Source organism: Nicotiana attenuata, unplaced genomic scaffold (genome assembly GCF_001879085.1).
Source record: "Nicotiana attenuata strain UT unplaced genomic scaffold, NIATTr2, whole genome shotgun sequence".
NCBI lineage: Eukaryota > Viridiplantae > Streptophyta > Magnoliopsida > Solanales > Solanaceae > Nicotiana > Nicotiana attenuata.
Window position 1 is genome coordinate 160,328 of NW_017670370.1, and position 12,925 is coordinate 173,252.

Genomic DNA, 12,925 nt, shown 5'->3' on the forward strand with positions numbered 1-12,925 from the left:
TTCTTGTGATCCCTATGTTTGATGATATTGGTACTTTGGTTGTTTAAATTGTCACATTTCAACTTTGCTTGATGATTGAAACTGCTGTATTTGTTGTTATAATTACTCCACTATGGGTAATCACTCTATTTTGTGCAATTATATTCACTTGTTATTCTTGTTACTATTTATGATGTGTTGCCCAAGTGGGATGAGTTAATATTGCTGAACTTCTTTTTGCTTGTGCTTCTTCTGTTAATTTTTTCAATGATGCCAAAAGGGGGAAGTTCAAAGGGGATAGAATAAAATCGAATTGACGGTCAAAGGGTATGCCGTGTTATATGTGAAAGATATTAGTCTATTGGTATATTTCGCATGAGGAATATTGCATTGTTGTAATCATGTTGATTATCGGTCAAATCTGTAGGGGAACATGTAAGAAATTTGGTTCTCAGGAAAAATATCAATTCTGGGTTTGTCATCACCAAAAAGGAAAAAAGTTGATAAGTTATGCTATTTCGTGTTTTGATGATTCGCAAAACACTCTCGAGGAACCAGATAGGAACTAGTTGTGATTAGTTCCTTTGGCCTTGGTATAATATGTTACTTCATGTTTTGATGCTGGTCAAATGTTCTCGAGGAACCAGATACGGACCAGATGTGATTAGTTCCCTTGGCCGTCGTATTCAACTTTACAGTTGTAAAAGCTGCTGCACTGTACCGACTGACAGCAGATATATTACTTCACGTTTTGATGCTGGTCAAATATTCTTGAGCAACCAGATAGGGACCAGGTATTAATCAGTTCCCTTGGCCGTTGTATAGTCAACTCTATAACTGTAAAAGCTACTGCACTGTACCGACTGGGAGCAGTGCAAAAACACAACTGTAGCTTGCTAGAGACCAAACTAAAAGATAAAATGTCCCTATCTCTTCTCACTTTCTATCTCATATATAAACAACATGTTACGAGGTTTGACCTAACACCTGCAAATCAAAAAATCATATTCTCTAAAGTGCTACCCACCACTGCTCTCAAGGAGCTCTCTAGGACAAAGCTGCTACAACCTCAAGGACTAGATCTCGACACTAAAAATATCTTAAGTCCTTAGGTTTGTTGAGTCTTTGTTATTTTGTTCTTCACTTGTAATCTTACACTCTTTCAAGAAGAGTCTTTGTAGCACAAATTTCAATCATCGTTTGGTTTAGTTTCTTGACTAGATCTAGTCAATGTTTGTTGCTATGTAGTAGAATTATTGTAAAGGGCTTACAATAGAGTTATTGTAAGGGGGGAGGGGGGTTAATAGTTTAATTCCTAGGTTGAAACAGGCTGTAATCTGAAGTTTGCTCGATTTAGTGGAGTTTATATCCTACTAGGGTAGATCGTGGTTTTTCGGGCAAGGAGTTTTCCACGTAAATATCGCGTGTCTTTTACTTTTCGCTTATTTACCGTGGAATCAGATAGAGAACTTGGTTTCCTATACTGTTTGGTGGACTCCTAGTTTCTATCACCATCTTTCATTATGATTATGAATAGGTACAACCCATCCATATTTTTCATCAAATCCAAAGTAAAGAACAATTTTTCTTTCCTTTTAAACTCTGTGATAAAGATATAACTTTTGTAAAAATTATTAAACTCAACAAATATGTTAACCTTGTTTCAAGAAGCGACTCACATGAAGGCGCTCAAACACACCATGCATTTACTTATTAGTAGTTCACTCTGCTAAAGAATCAATAATCTTGTTCTCCTTCAGAAAAAATTAAATACTCCTAATTGAGTTTAGCAACTAGGTTTCTCCAAAATTTACAACTTTCATATTGTTCTCCTTCAGAAAAAATTAAGTACTCCTAATTGAGTTTAGCAACTAGGTTTCTCCAAAATTTACAACTTTCACAAAACTATTCATAAGGCCAAAATATGTACTTCGTCCGCTTCAAATTAAATGACATACTTTCCTTTGTTAAAAAACCCACATTTCTTCAAAATATTATGACTCTACAAAGCTTTTGATCCTTAAGCACTATATATTTTAAAGGTCTTTTTTTCCTCTTAAACTTTGTGCAAAGTTAAACTATACTTCCTCCAGTTCACAATAAGTGACCAGTTTACTTTTTCATTTTGGTTCAAAATAAGTGTCCAGTTTTGTAATAAAAAAAAAATTCAATTTGTTTTCTCTTTTACCCTTATGTGCATATCCCTAAAAAGTTTTCTCACTCCTCACTATAACTATGTGACCAATATTTAATAAGGGTAGTTTACTCATACTAGATATTTTTATATATGATTTAGTATTTTCTTAATGGGCGTGCTAAAAGGAAAGTGGTCACTTATTGTGACCCGGAGGAGTACCATCTAAGCACAAATTCTATGTAGCACAAGGACATTCTCGTCAATTCCTGAATATTCTCTCTCCTCTACCCTTTCGCCTTTTTGTTTTCTTCTTTTCCATTTTCCAGAATTCCCTCTTTGTATACTTACAAATTCAATGTCTTCCCACTTCCATGATCCCCATTTTCTCTCGCTACATATGCATATGCATATATTATACTCCATACAAAAAATCATTCCATACATGTGATTCTCTCGTGGGTATTAGATGGCTCCTACAATGAGGGACGTGCAGTTGACGGCTGCCGGAGATGGCGCCTTTGAGGAAGTCAGATTATTGGATGCTTATGACGAAGAGAATTCTGATATATTGAACGGTAATTTGAGGAGGATTCAAGTAAGAGTTTCGGGAATGACGTGTGCAGCTTGTTCAAATTCCGTGGAACAAGCTTTGATGGGGGTTAATGGTGTTTTTAGAGCTTCTGTTGCTTTGCTTCAGAATAAGGCTGATGTTGTTTTTGATTCTAATTTGGTCAAGGTTGACTATTTCTTCATTGCTTCTTTCAGCTTTAATTGCTTAGTTGTGTTTTTGACTTTTATCATTATTTTTGTGGGGTTTTGATAAATTAGGAATTTTGAGTTCAGTTTCGAGCATTATTGCAATCTTTATGCTTTTTGGGGACATGGGTTAGCATTAGTTCTTTAATTCTTTTTGGGAGGTTTTAGTGGGTTTGTTGTAAAGCTTGGATCTTTGTGTGATTTGTCTATGTGATGATATTTTTCCTTTTTCAGCTTCATGATTATATTACCTAACTGTGGTTTGCTTTGCTGTGGATGGCACATGAAATGGACCTCATAACACAAACTGATATTCTGTCATGGGGGTGCAAATTATAGGCTTAAGGAACGAGAAGCTGATTTTTATTTTATGTGGCACTATTTACTTATTAGTTCGTTCAAAAAGAAAAATGACACCTTTTTATATTTGGAATTTATTTGACTTTTAACTTCTCAATTTACTATTAATGACATGCTTTTTAGCCACTACTCGTGGCATGTTTAAGACCATAAGTTCCAAAAGTCTTTCTTTCTTTCGTAAACTCCGTGCCTAGTCAAACTACACCAACTAAATTGAAACAGAGGGAGTACTAAGTTACAACTGTCTCTCCCAATAGACTATTAACTAGGTTGCCACCATCTTTTTCTATTGGTGGAAGTACGTTGTTTGCCTTGATGGAGCCGTTCATTTCTAAGTTTGATATGCAACGGAATTTAATTCACTTTGCTCCTAGAAAGTGTCAGTTTCTTGTTTATTATTAATGTATACTTTCTGGTATGTAGAATTTATATCTGATGAACATATGACTGCAAAACACAGCTAGTTTGGGATTGAGAGTAGGTAATTGATTAGATTTATGACTACAAACAAGTGAACTGGGATAGACTTTTAAAATATCTCAATAGTTAAAGCTAAAAATTATGTGTGTAGGTTGATCTTGAGATGCCTTCTTTTAATTTATCATCTACATTTTAATTTGGTTGGGTTTGACTGCGCATATTAATCATGTTTTAGCTTTCTGTTGTGTTTTTTGGTTTAAAATCAAGGAAATTCCGCTGCATTCAAGTTTGTATTTCCCTGTTAGACTTGTCTCTTAACAGTGCCTTAGATTGTTGGACTGACATCTTTTAGTTCCATATAGTATTCTTGTCTGGATTTCAGTTTCAAAATATGAAAAGGAGAAGGAAAATAGTCAGGACACCCACGGGATTCTCTGGTTAACCTAAGAAAAATTGGCATGACTATCTTTTCTGTCATAAAACTGTTATTAGTAAATACATAAATATTTGTGCTTTTGGCTGGTTCTTGCTGAGATTGTGGCAGTGCTTTGTTCTACTGTTAGCAACCATCATGAATTTTTTTTAATGGTGTATATTAGCAGCTAGATGCAAATATCAAACCATTGTCCCCTTTTATTTTCAGGATGAAGAGATTAAAATTGCTATAGAAGATGCTGGGTTCGAGGCAGAGGTTCTTGAAGAACTAAGTGCATCTTGCACAAGCCAACATGGAACTGTATTAGGACAGTTCACGATCGGTGGTATGACATGTGCAGCTTGTGTAAATTCTGTTGAAGGAATCCTAAGAAAGCTTCCAGGAGTAAGAAAGGCAGTAGTTGCTTTGGCTACATCACTAGGCGAGGTTGAATATGATCCATCCATAATCAGTAAAGACGATATAGTGAATGCAGTTGAAGATGCTGGTTTTGAAGCTTCCTTTATACAGAGCAGTGAGCAGGACAAGATTGTACTTGGGGTGGTTGGAGTATCTGCTGAGATGGATATGCAGTTGTTAGAAGGCATTCTTTCCAAGTTGCATGGTGTCAAACAGTTTTATTTTGATAGGATATCAAGAGAACTAGAAGTTGTCTTTGATCCTGAGGTTCTTGGCTCAAGATCCTTAGTTGATGGTATTGAGGGAGGAAGTGGCGGAAAGTTTAAGTTGCTTGTTAAGAACCCTTACACAAGAATTGCTTCTGGAGATCTTGAAGAATCCTCAAGCATGTTTAGGCTATTCACAGCAAGTTTGTCTCTCAGTGTAAGTTACCCTTTTCGCTACTGTTCTAGAACTGCAATCCTCTCCTCTGGTTTTTACCTCCCTCCTCTAGTGCCTGCCTATCCCTTCCCCCTCTCCTCTGGATGGTGCAGGGAGGTTGGAAGGGCATGACTTAAATGTTCTATTGGAGACTTCTAACCGATAAGCATGGTTTCTGTACAATGAAAACTAGGGTGAGAGTTGCTATACCTGCAAGAAAGGGAAATATCCTGTCTGCCACCACCATCATTAAAGATTTATGTAATTTGGAGTTTCAAACTATAAGACTCCATATCCTTAATGTTAATTCTTTTAAGCCAGATGCTAATCTGGAAATTCTTGAATGAGAAATGTGTGCTTGTAACTTCATATTATATGCTGGGATTGACTCCCGGTGCTGCTAACAGTTAAAACTGTGTCCATCCTCTTTTTCTCCATTCAGTTGTTAGACTTTTGGTTATCTAACATCTATATATTTGTGCCAGGTTCCTCTATTTCTCATGCGAGTCGTCTGCCCTCACATACCTCTGCTTTATGCTTTATTACTTTGGCAGTGCGGTCCCTTCCTAATGGGTGATTGGCTAAAGTGGGCTTTAGTGACTGTTGTCCAATTTGTCATTGGTAAGCGTTTTTACGTTGCAGCAGGAAGAGCACTTAGAAATGGTTCCACAAACATGGATGTCTTAGTTGCAGTGGGAACTACAGCTTGCTATGTTTACTCTCTATATGCGCTACTTTATGGTGCAATTTCTGGATTCTGGTCACCCACTTACTTTGAAACAAGTGCCATGTTAATAACATTTGTACTTCTGGGAAAGTACTTGGAAACTCTTGCAAAAGGAAAGACGTCAGATGCTATCAAAAAGCTCGTAGAACTGACTCCAGCTACTGCTACATTGCTTGTCAAAGATAAAGGTACAAGTATTCAGAATTTCTTTTAATTTTTCAATAATAGTACCTATCAGGTTTTTTCTGTCAGAGTTGCAATATACTACTGGCAAATGTATGAAAACAACCAACAACTTTTACCACAACGCAAAAACCAATATTGATAACAAAGGACTGTCACTGAAGTTATGTTTAATCTGTCTTTAGGTGGAAGAATCATAGGACAAAGAGAAATAGATGCTTTGTTGATTCAACCTGGTGATATTCTTAAAGTGCTTCCTGGTGCAAAAGTTCCAGTAGACGGTGTCATTGTATGGGGTTCAAGTCATGTTAACGAGAGTATAGTCACTGGAGAATCTGTTCCTGTTCTGAAGGAGGTCAATTCAGTAGTCATTGGAGGTACAATCAATTTACATGGTTCACTTCACATACAGGCTACAAAAGTTGGCTCTAACACAGTTTTGAGTCAGATTATATCGCTGGTCGAGACAGCGCAGATGTCAAAAGCTCCTATTCAGAAGTTTGCTGACTATGTGAGTATCATTTGGCATATCTTTTGTCAAAATAGTTTCATGACTTTTGTGCAAATTAACTGTTTTAGTGGTGTTGAACTTTATTATATTTGCTTGCTCTAGGACAAATGACTGACGGCATTGGAAAAGCACTTATGAATAATTGAATAAGTCTAAGAATGTCCATGTGGGAACTACAAACCTCCTTTCTTTCCATTACATACAGTTCATCTATGCTGTCAGATGTTCTCCCAGCATTCCTCTCTAAATGTTGTAGGGGCACAGGTCTAGAGCTGTGGTATCGAAAATAGATGAGAAAAAGAACTCATCTCTTTACTTAGTTAGAGTCATTGTTTTACTCTTTCTATCTGCATGACTGCTTTCTTATATGCTGTCCTGCTATTATCCTCCTGGATCTGTAAAGTGCTTGTTGCAGTTTGATGCTTTGGGCGAAGCATGTTTCTATTTATTTTTTTGACCACATCAAATACTGGATTGCCAATTTGAATTTCCAACAGCTTAAGTAGCTGAAAATCATAACAGTTTAGGTTCGATTAGTAAATTTCTTATTCAGTTTGCTTTTTTTCTTGACCACTAAATTGAACTTCGATTTTTGTACATCAATGGGCATGGCCAAACTCTATCCTTTTTTTTTGATGAAGTAATTTGTTCATTGATGGCATCAAGAAGATTCGGTAGTACAAAAGATGATACAGCAAAAAGAACTAAGTCAGCTCTAATACATGAAATGCTAATCTAAGACCAAGGTGCTGACAAAGTTCAGAAAGCTATCAGGGGTGTCTACAGGGGACACAACTAAAAAGAAACATTATGCACCTAGCCTTAATAGAGTGAATTGGAGTCGATACACCATCAAAGCATCTCCTATTTCTTTCTGTCCATAAACACCAAAAATATTAGCAGGGATCATTCTCCAGACTTGTTTGATGGCTTTATCAACTTTCCATGTATTCCAGTTTCCAAAGGCTTCCTTGGTGCTATGAGGCATGACCCTGTTGAGTCCAAAAAGTGAGAGAAACATGTTCCACACATCAGCAGCTACTGGACAGTGTAGAAACAAATGGCTGTTGGTTTCTTCATTGTTCTGACACATGTCTGGAAGCTTCTTTTCCTTAGATTATTATCCTGAGTGAGGCATGCATCTGTAGTGCAGTCCAACAAAAGCAGGTGACTTTTAAAGGAGCTCTTGTTCTCCAAATAAGCTTCCATGGCCAGCTTTCTACCATTTCATTTTGTGCTGTCAAAGATGTATATCCAGCCTTGACAGAATAGCAACCTTCCTTGGACTTGCCCCACTATAGCTTGTCCACTGCATGAGCATTGACTCCATTATTCTCTAGCCTTGACAGTAGATTTAGCAGCTCCTCATACTCTCAGTCTTGTATATACCTTCTAAGAAGAATGTTCCAACTGTTGTTTTCCCTGTATTGAGCAATGGATGAGTCAGGATCACAAGAGATCTGATAGAGGTTTGGAAAGTCATCTTTTAGAAGACAGTTCCCTAGCCATTTATCTTTCCAGAATTTGATGAGTGTCCCACTTCCTGCAGAAAAGTAGGCATTCTGATAGTTCATCCCAGAGTCTGCTAATGTATTTCCAAGGTCCAACTCCATGTGAGGCTCGGGAGATTTTTGTACACCAATGGTTTTGGGCTCCATGCTTAGCTGTGACTACCTCTTTCCAAAGTGTTTGTTTTCCTGAGAATATCTCCATAACCACTTCATTAGTAAACTTTTGTTATGTGCAGTCAGATTTTTAACGCCCAGTCCACCTTGTATCTTAGGCATTGTGCATTTAGACCATTTTACAAGGTGGAATTTGTGGTCCTTATTGTTCCCTTCCCCCAAAAAGTTCCTCCGGATTTTGTCGAGCTGTCTCAGTACCTTGCTAGGCATAGGGAATAATGACATAGTGTATGTTGGAATGCTGTCTAGAGTGCTGTTAATCAAAGTAAGTCTACCACCCATTGAGAGGTACTGCATCTGCCAGGAGGCTAGCCTTTTCTCGAACTTATCAATCACACTGCCCCAACTGCAAGTAGCTCTAAACTTAGCACCCAATGGAAGTCCCAGATATGTTGTTGGGAAGGAGCCAGTGTTGCAGCACAAAATTTCTGCTAACTCTGCCAGATTTGGAACGTCATTGACAGGGTATATAACACTTTTGAGCATGTTGATATGAAGTCCAGATAAAGCTTCAAAGATTAGTAGGGTAATATTAAGGTAAAGCACTTGTCTTGATTCAGCCCCACAAAAAATTAAGGTATCATCAGCATACAAAAGGTGCGAGACATGTTTTGCTAATGGCCAAACTCTATCCTTCGTTGTCCTTATCATGTTTTGCTAATGGAATTCTATTTATAAGTGCGTGATAAAGGGACAACTTAAAGAGTGAATTTGTTGCAGGTTGGAGTTTATACAACTTCAATAGCATATCTCAGTGGTCAAGAAACAATAAGCAAACTGAAAATAAAGAAATTCATTAGTCAAATCCAAACTGTATCCTTTGCCGTCCTAGTCTTTTCTTGCTACTGGAATTTATCTAGTAAGTGCATGATAAAGGAACCACTTAAAAGGGTGAANTGTTGATTCAACCTGGTGATATTCTTAAAGTGCTTCCTGGTGCAAAAGTTCCAGTAAACGGTGTCGTTGTATGGGGTTCAAGTCATGTTAACGAGAGTATAGTCACTGGAGAATCTGTTCCTGTTCTGAAGGAGGTCAATTCAGTAGTCATTGGAGGTACAATCAATTTACATGGTTCACTTCACATACAGGCTACAAAAGTTGGCTCTAACACAGTTTTGAGTCAGATTATATCGCTGGTCGAGACAGCCCAGATGTCAAAAGCTCCTATTCAGAAGTTTGCTGACTATGTGAGTATCATTTGGCATATCTTTTGTCAAAATAGTTTCATGACTTTTGTGCAAATTAACTGTTTTGGTGGTGTTGAACTTTATTATATTTGCTTGCTCTAGGACAAATGACTGAAGGAATTGGAAAAGCACTTATGAATAATTGAATAAGTCTAAGAATGTCCATGTAGAACTACAAACCTCCTTTCTTTCTATTACATACAGTTCATCTATGCTGTCAGATGTTCTCCCAGCATTCCTCTCTAAATGTTGTAGGGGCGCAAGTCTAGAGCCGTGGTATCGAAAATAGATGAGAAAAAGAACTCATCTCTTTACTTAGAGTCATTGTTTTACTCTTTCTATCTGCATGACTGCTTTCTTTTATGCTGTCCTGCCATTATCCTCCTGGATCTGTAAAGTGCTTGTTGCAGTTTGATGCTTTGGGCGAAGCATGTTTCTATTTTTTTTTACCACATCAAATATTGGATTGCCAATTTGAATTTCCAACAGCTTAAGTAGCTGAAAATCATAACAGTTTAGGTTCGACTCGTAAATTTCTTATTCAGTTTGCTTTTTTTCTTGACCACTAAATTGAACTTCGATTTTTGTACATCAATGGGCATAGCCAAACTCTATCCTTCGTTGTCCTTGTCATGTTTTGCTAATGGAATTCTATTTAAGAAGTGTGTGATAAAGGGACAATTTAAAGAGTGAATTTGTTGCAGGTTGGAGTTTATACAACTTCAATAGCATATCTCAGAGGTCAAGAAACAATAAGCAAACTGAAATAAAGAAATTCATTAGTCGAACTCAAACTGTATCCTTTGCCGTCCTTGTCTTTTCTTGCAACTGGAATTTTATCTAGTAAGTGCATGATAAAGGAACCACTTAAAAGGGTGCATTTGTTACAGGGTTCGAGCTTATACAGCTTCAGTAGTACTTAAAGTATCAAAGAGCGTCTTCACTTCTTTATCTTCTCCTCTTTTGATTTTTGAATCTGCAGTTGAATTCTTGATCTAGCATTGTATTTCATGTTGTGAGCTGCCAGAATTTTCTCATTATGGTTATCTTTTGACTTTCAGATTGCAAGCATTGTTGTCCCTACAGCTGTAACTTTGTCTTTATTTACGTTCTTGGGATGGTGAGCTTCTCTTGACTATTCTATTTGCAATTGTCTGCTATGCGATAATATATCACCAATCATTTTCATGTTGTGTGCCCTAATACTGGATAAGTTATTACACTCACCAGGTATGTTGCTGGGCTTCTTGGAGGCTATCCAGAAGAATGGCTGCCAGAAAATAGCAATTATTTCGTGTTTGCTCTCATGTTTGCAATATCAGTTGTGGTGATTGCATGTCCATGTGCACTTGGTTTGGCCACTCCCACTGCTGTTATGGTTGCAACAGGGGTTGGTGCCAGTAATGGTGTGCTGATAAAAGGAGGAGATGCATTAGAGAGGGCACAGAAGATTAAATATGTGATATTCGATAAAACAGGTACTCTGACCCAGGGAAAAGCTACAGTTACGACAGTAAAAGTTTTCACAGAGATGAATCGTGGAGAATTACTTACACTTGTAGCTTCAGCGGAGGTACATTCAAATCCTCAAGCTAGTTTCCTCACCTTTTCCTTGTTCTCTTTTGATACTATCTATATGCTGCTTTCTTAATGAAAAAATAAGTAAGAAAGTAAAATACTGTTAACAAAGAGCAGTCACTTCTGAAATAATGAGGAGAGCACACAACATTAAAACAAAGAGATTTCTGTTCTCTTTCTTTTTCCTTCCTTTTCTTCCTTCATAAACCACTACCTGATTTCTATAACGAGCTTTCAGCAGCCTTTTTTTTCTCGCTAAGGCAGTCATTTGTTGCTATGATGTTTACGTCCAATATGGCAATGCGGTTCATTTAAACCAGCTGTAATGTTCCAAGAACTACTTTCTAACATCAACTACAAAAATATGCTTTATATGTAGGCTAGCAGTGAACACCCCTTGGCTAAAGCCATACTGGAGTATTCTCGCCATTTCCATTTCTTTGACGAACCTTGTGACACCAAGGAGTCTCAAAGTAACAGTGAACAAGCCAAGTTCTCTGGATGGCTTCATGATGTCTCAAATTTCTCTGCCTTGCCTGGAAAAGGCGTGCAATGCTTCGTAGAAGGGAAATGGATCTTGGTGAGTTCATTGATGTGTAGATTTGTGGAGAGGAAGAGAAGCTTTCTGTAATCAGGAAATAGTGTTGATTTCTTCTGTTGCTGTGACAGGTTGGTAACCGGAAGCTGATAACAGAAAATGGGATAACCATACCTTCCAATGTAGAAAGTTTTGTTGTAGAGATGGAAGAAAGCGCCAGGACTGGCATTCTTGTCGCACGAGATAATACTATCGTAGGTGCTATCGGGATAGCAGACCCACTGAAGAGAGAAGCAGCTGTTGTTGTAGAGGGGCTCCTGAAAATGGGCGTCAAACCTGTCATGGTCACTGGCGATAATTGGAGAACAGCTCGTGCAGTTGCTAAGGAGGTGTGTATCTTAATTCAAACTGATAATACAAATGTTTATATGCAATGTAATATTAATTTGCCAATGGAGTATAGAGAAACTGATGCCTCAGTTCAATTCCTGGAACTAGTCTTTTGCTTTTCTAATTCTCTTCCTTCCCCATGTTTGACTTGCTTCTCTCTAATATTAAGCCATCAGTGCAACTATACCTTGAAAAATAAGGCCCACCCTTCTGAAACTTAAAATTGTTCACAGCTATGTGCTATAGCTGACTTCCATCAGCTATGGACTTCCTGTAATAAGGCTGAGCAAAGTTCACATTTATGTTCTTCTTAAACAGCTGTAATGATGCTTATGGTAATTTGTGGCCATTGATTCCTTGTCTTTGTTGAACTGTTGGTATTTGAGAGAATCCACCATATGTGAGAGTATGCGGAAGGCGCGAGTGCTATGAGATAAGTACAGAGATAGTCATCCATGAGGTAGCCAGTCTGCTGAGGTCAAAGTTGCTAAAACAGGGGTAGCAGTATCATTGAGTTTTGTTACAAGGCATTGTATAGATGCTGTACCATTTGAGTTTTATTCCATGCACATGCAGTTTATCAGTGATCCTTAGACAGGCTACAAATTGTAGATTAAATGCAGTAGCTTTGGCTGTCGTTTTGCATTGCAGGTTGGCATTCATGATGTTAGAGCAGAAGTATTGCCTGCAGGAAAAGCTGAGGTCATCCGTTCATTTCAAAAGGGAGGAAATGTAGTTGCTATGGTAGGTGACGGAATCAATGACTCGCCTGCATTAGCTGCTGCTGATATCGGTATGGCAATTGGAGCAGGGACTGATATCGCAATAGAAGCTGCTGAATACGTGTTAATGAGGAGCAACTTGGAGGATGTTATCACAGCTATAGATCTGTCGAGGAAGACATTTTCCCGTATTAGATGGAATTATGTCTTCGCCATGGCATATAATGTGATTGCAATCCCAGTGGCTGCTGGTGTTTTCTTTCCTTTAACAAAGCTCAAGTTGCCACCGTGGGTAGCTGGTGCATGCATGGCTATGTCATCTGTAAGTGTTGTATGTTCTTCTCTGCTTCTAAAGAGATACAAGAAACCCAGACTCACTGCTATACTGGAAATAACTGTAGAATAGGGATAAGGTAAAACATAGTAATAAAATTGAGCAAGAACTGGAAATCAAGTCTTTTTTGTATACTTCTCTAACCCCCCCCCCCCCCCCCCCC

General features: G+C 37.9%; 1 protein-coding gene across 2 annotated transcripts; it reads left to right on the forward strand.

Annotated features, from left to right (window-relative positions):
• Positions 1-2,435: 2,435 nt before the first annotated feature.
• LOC109238494 (copper-transporting ATPase RAN1-like) lies at positions 2,436-12,896 on the forward strand. 2 transcript variants are annotated; one of them, XM_019404966.1, is made up of 10 exons: positions 2,436-2,852; positions 4,296-4,910; positions 5,393-5,822; positions 6,003-6,053; positions 8,926-9,200; positions 10,262-10,320; positions 10,431-10,773; positions 11,158-11,358; positions 11,448-11,705; positions 12,358-12,896. In XM_019404966.1, exons 1-10 carry the CDS (start codon positions 2,583-2,585, stop codon positions 12,832-12,834), a joined length of 2,979 nt encoding a protein of 992 aa, XP_019260511.1. In that variant the 5' UTR covers positions 2,436-2,582; the 3' UTR covers positions 12,835-12,896. The 2 variants fall into 2 exon arrangements, with proteins under 2 accessions (XP_019260511.1, XP_019260512.1); XM_019404967.1 differs by lacking the exon at positions 8,926-9,200 and having other exon boundaries at positions 6,003-6,328.
• The last annotated feature ends 29 nt before the right edge of the window (positions 12,897-12,925 follow it).

What these genes read in the sequence shown, in the direction of transcription:
- LOC109238494 (XM_019404967.1), top strand. Translation starts at nt 2,583, where the DNA reads ATGGCTCCTACAATGAGGGACGTGCAGTTGACGGCTGCCGGAGATGGC. An exon ending in CAGCAAGTTTGTCTCTCAGT is followed by an intron (nt 4,911 to 5,392) that starts GTAAGTTACCCT and finishes TATTTGTGCCAG; the next exon opens with GTTCCTCTATTTCTCATGCG. An exon ending in TTATTTACGTTCTTGGGATG is followed by an intron (nt 10,321 to 10,430) that starts GTGAGCTTCTCT and finishes TACACTCACCAG; the next exon opens with GTATGTTGCTGGGCTTCTTG.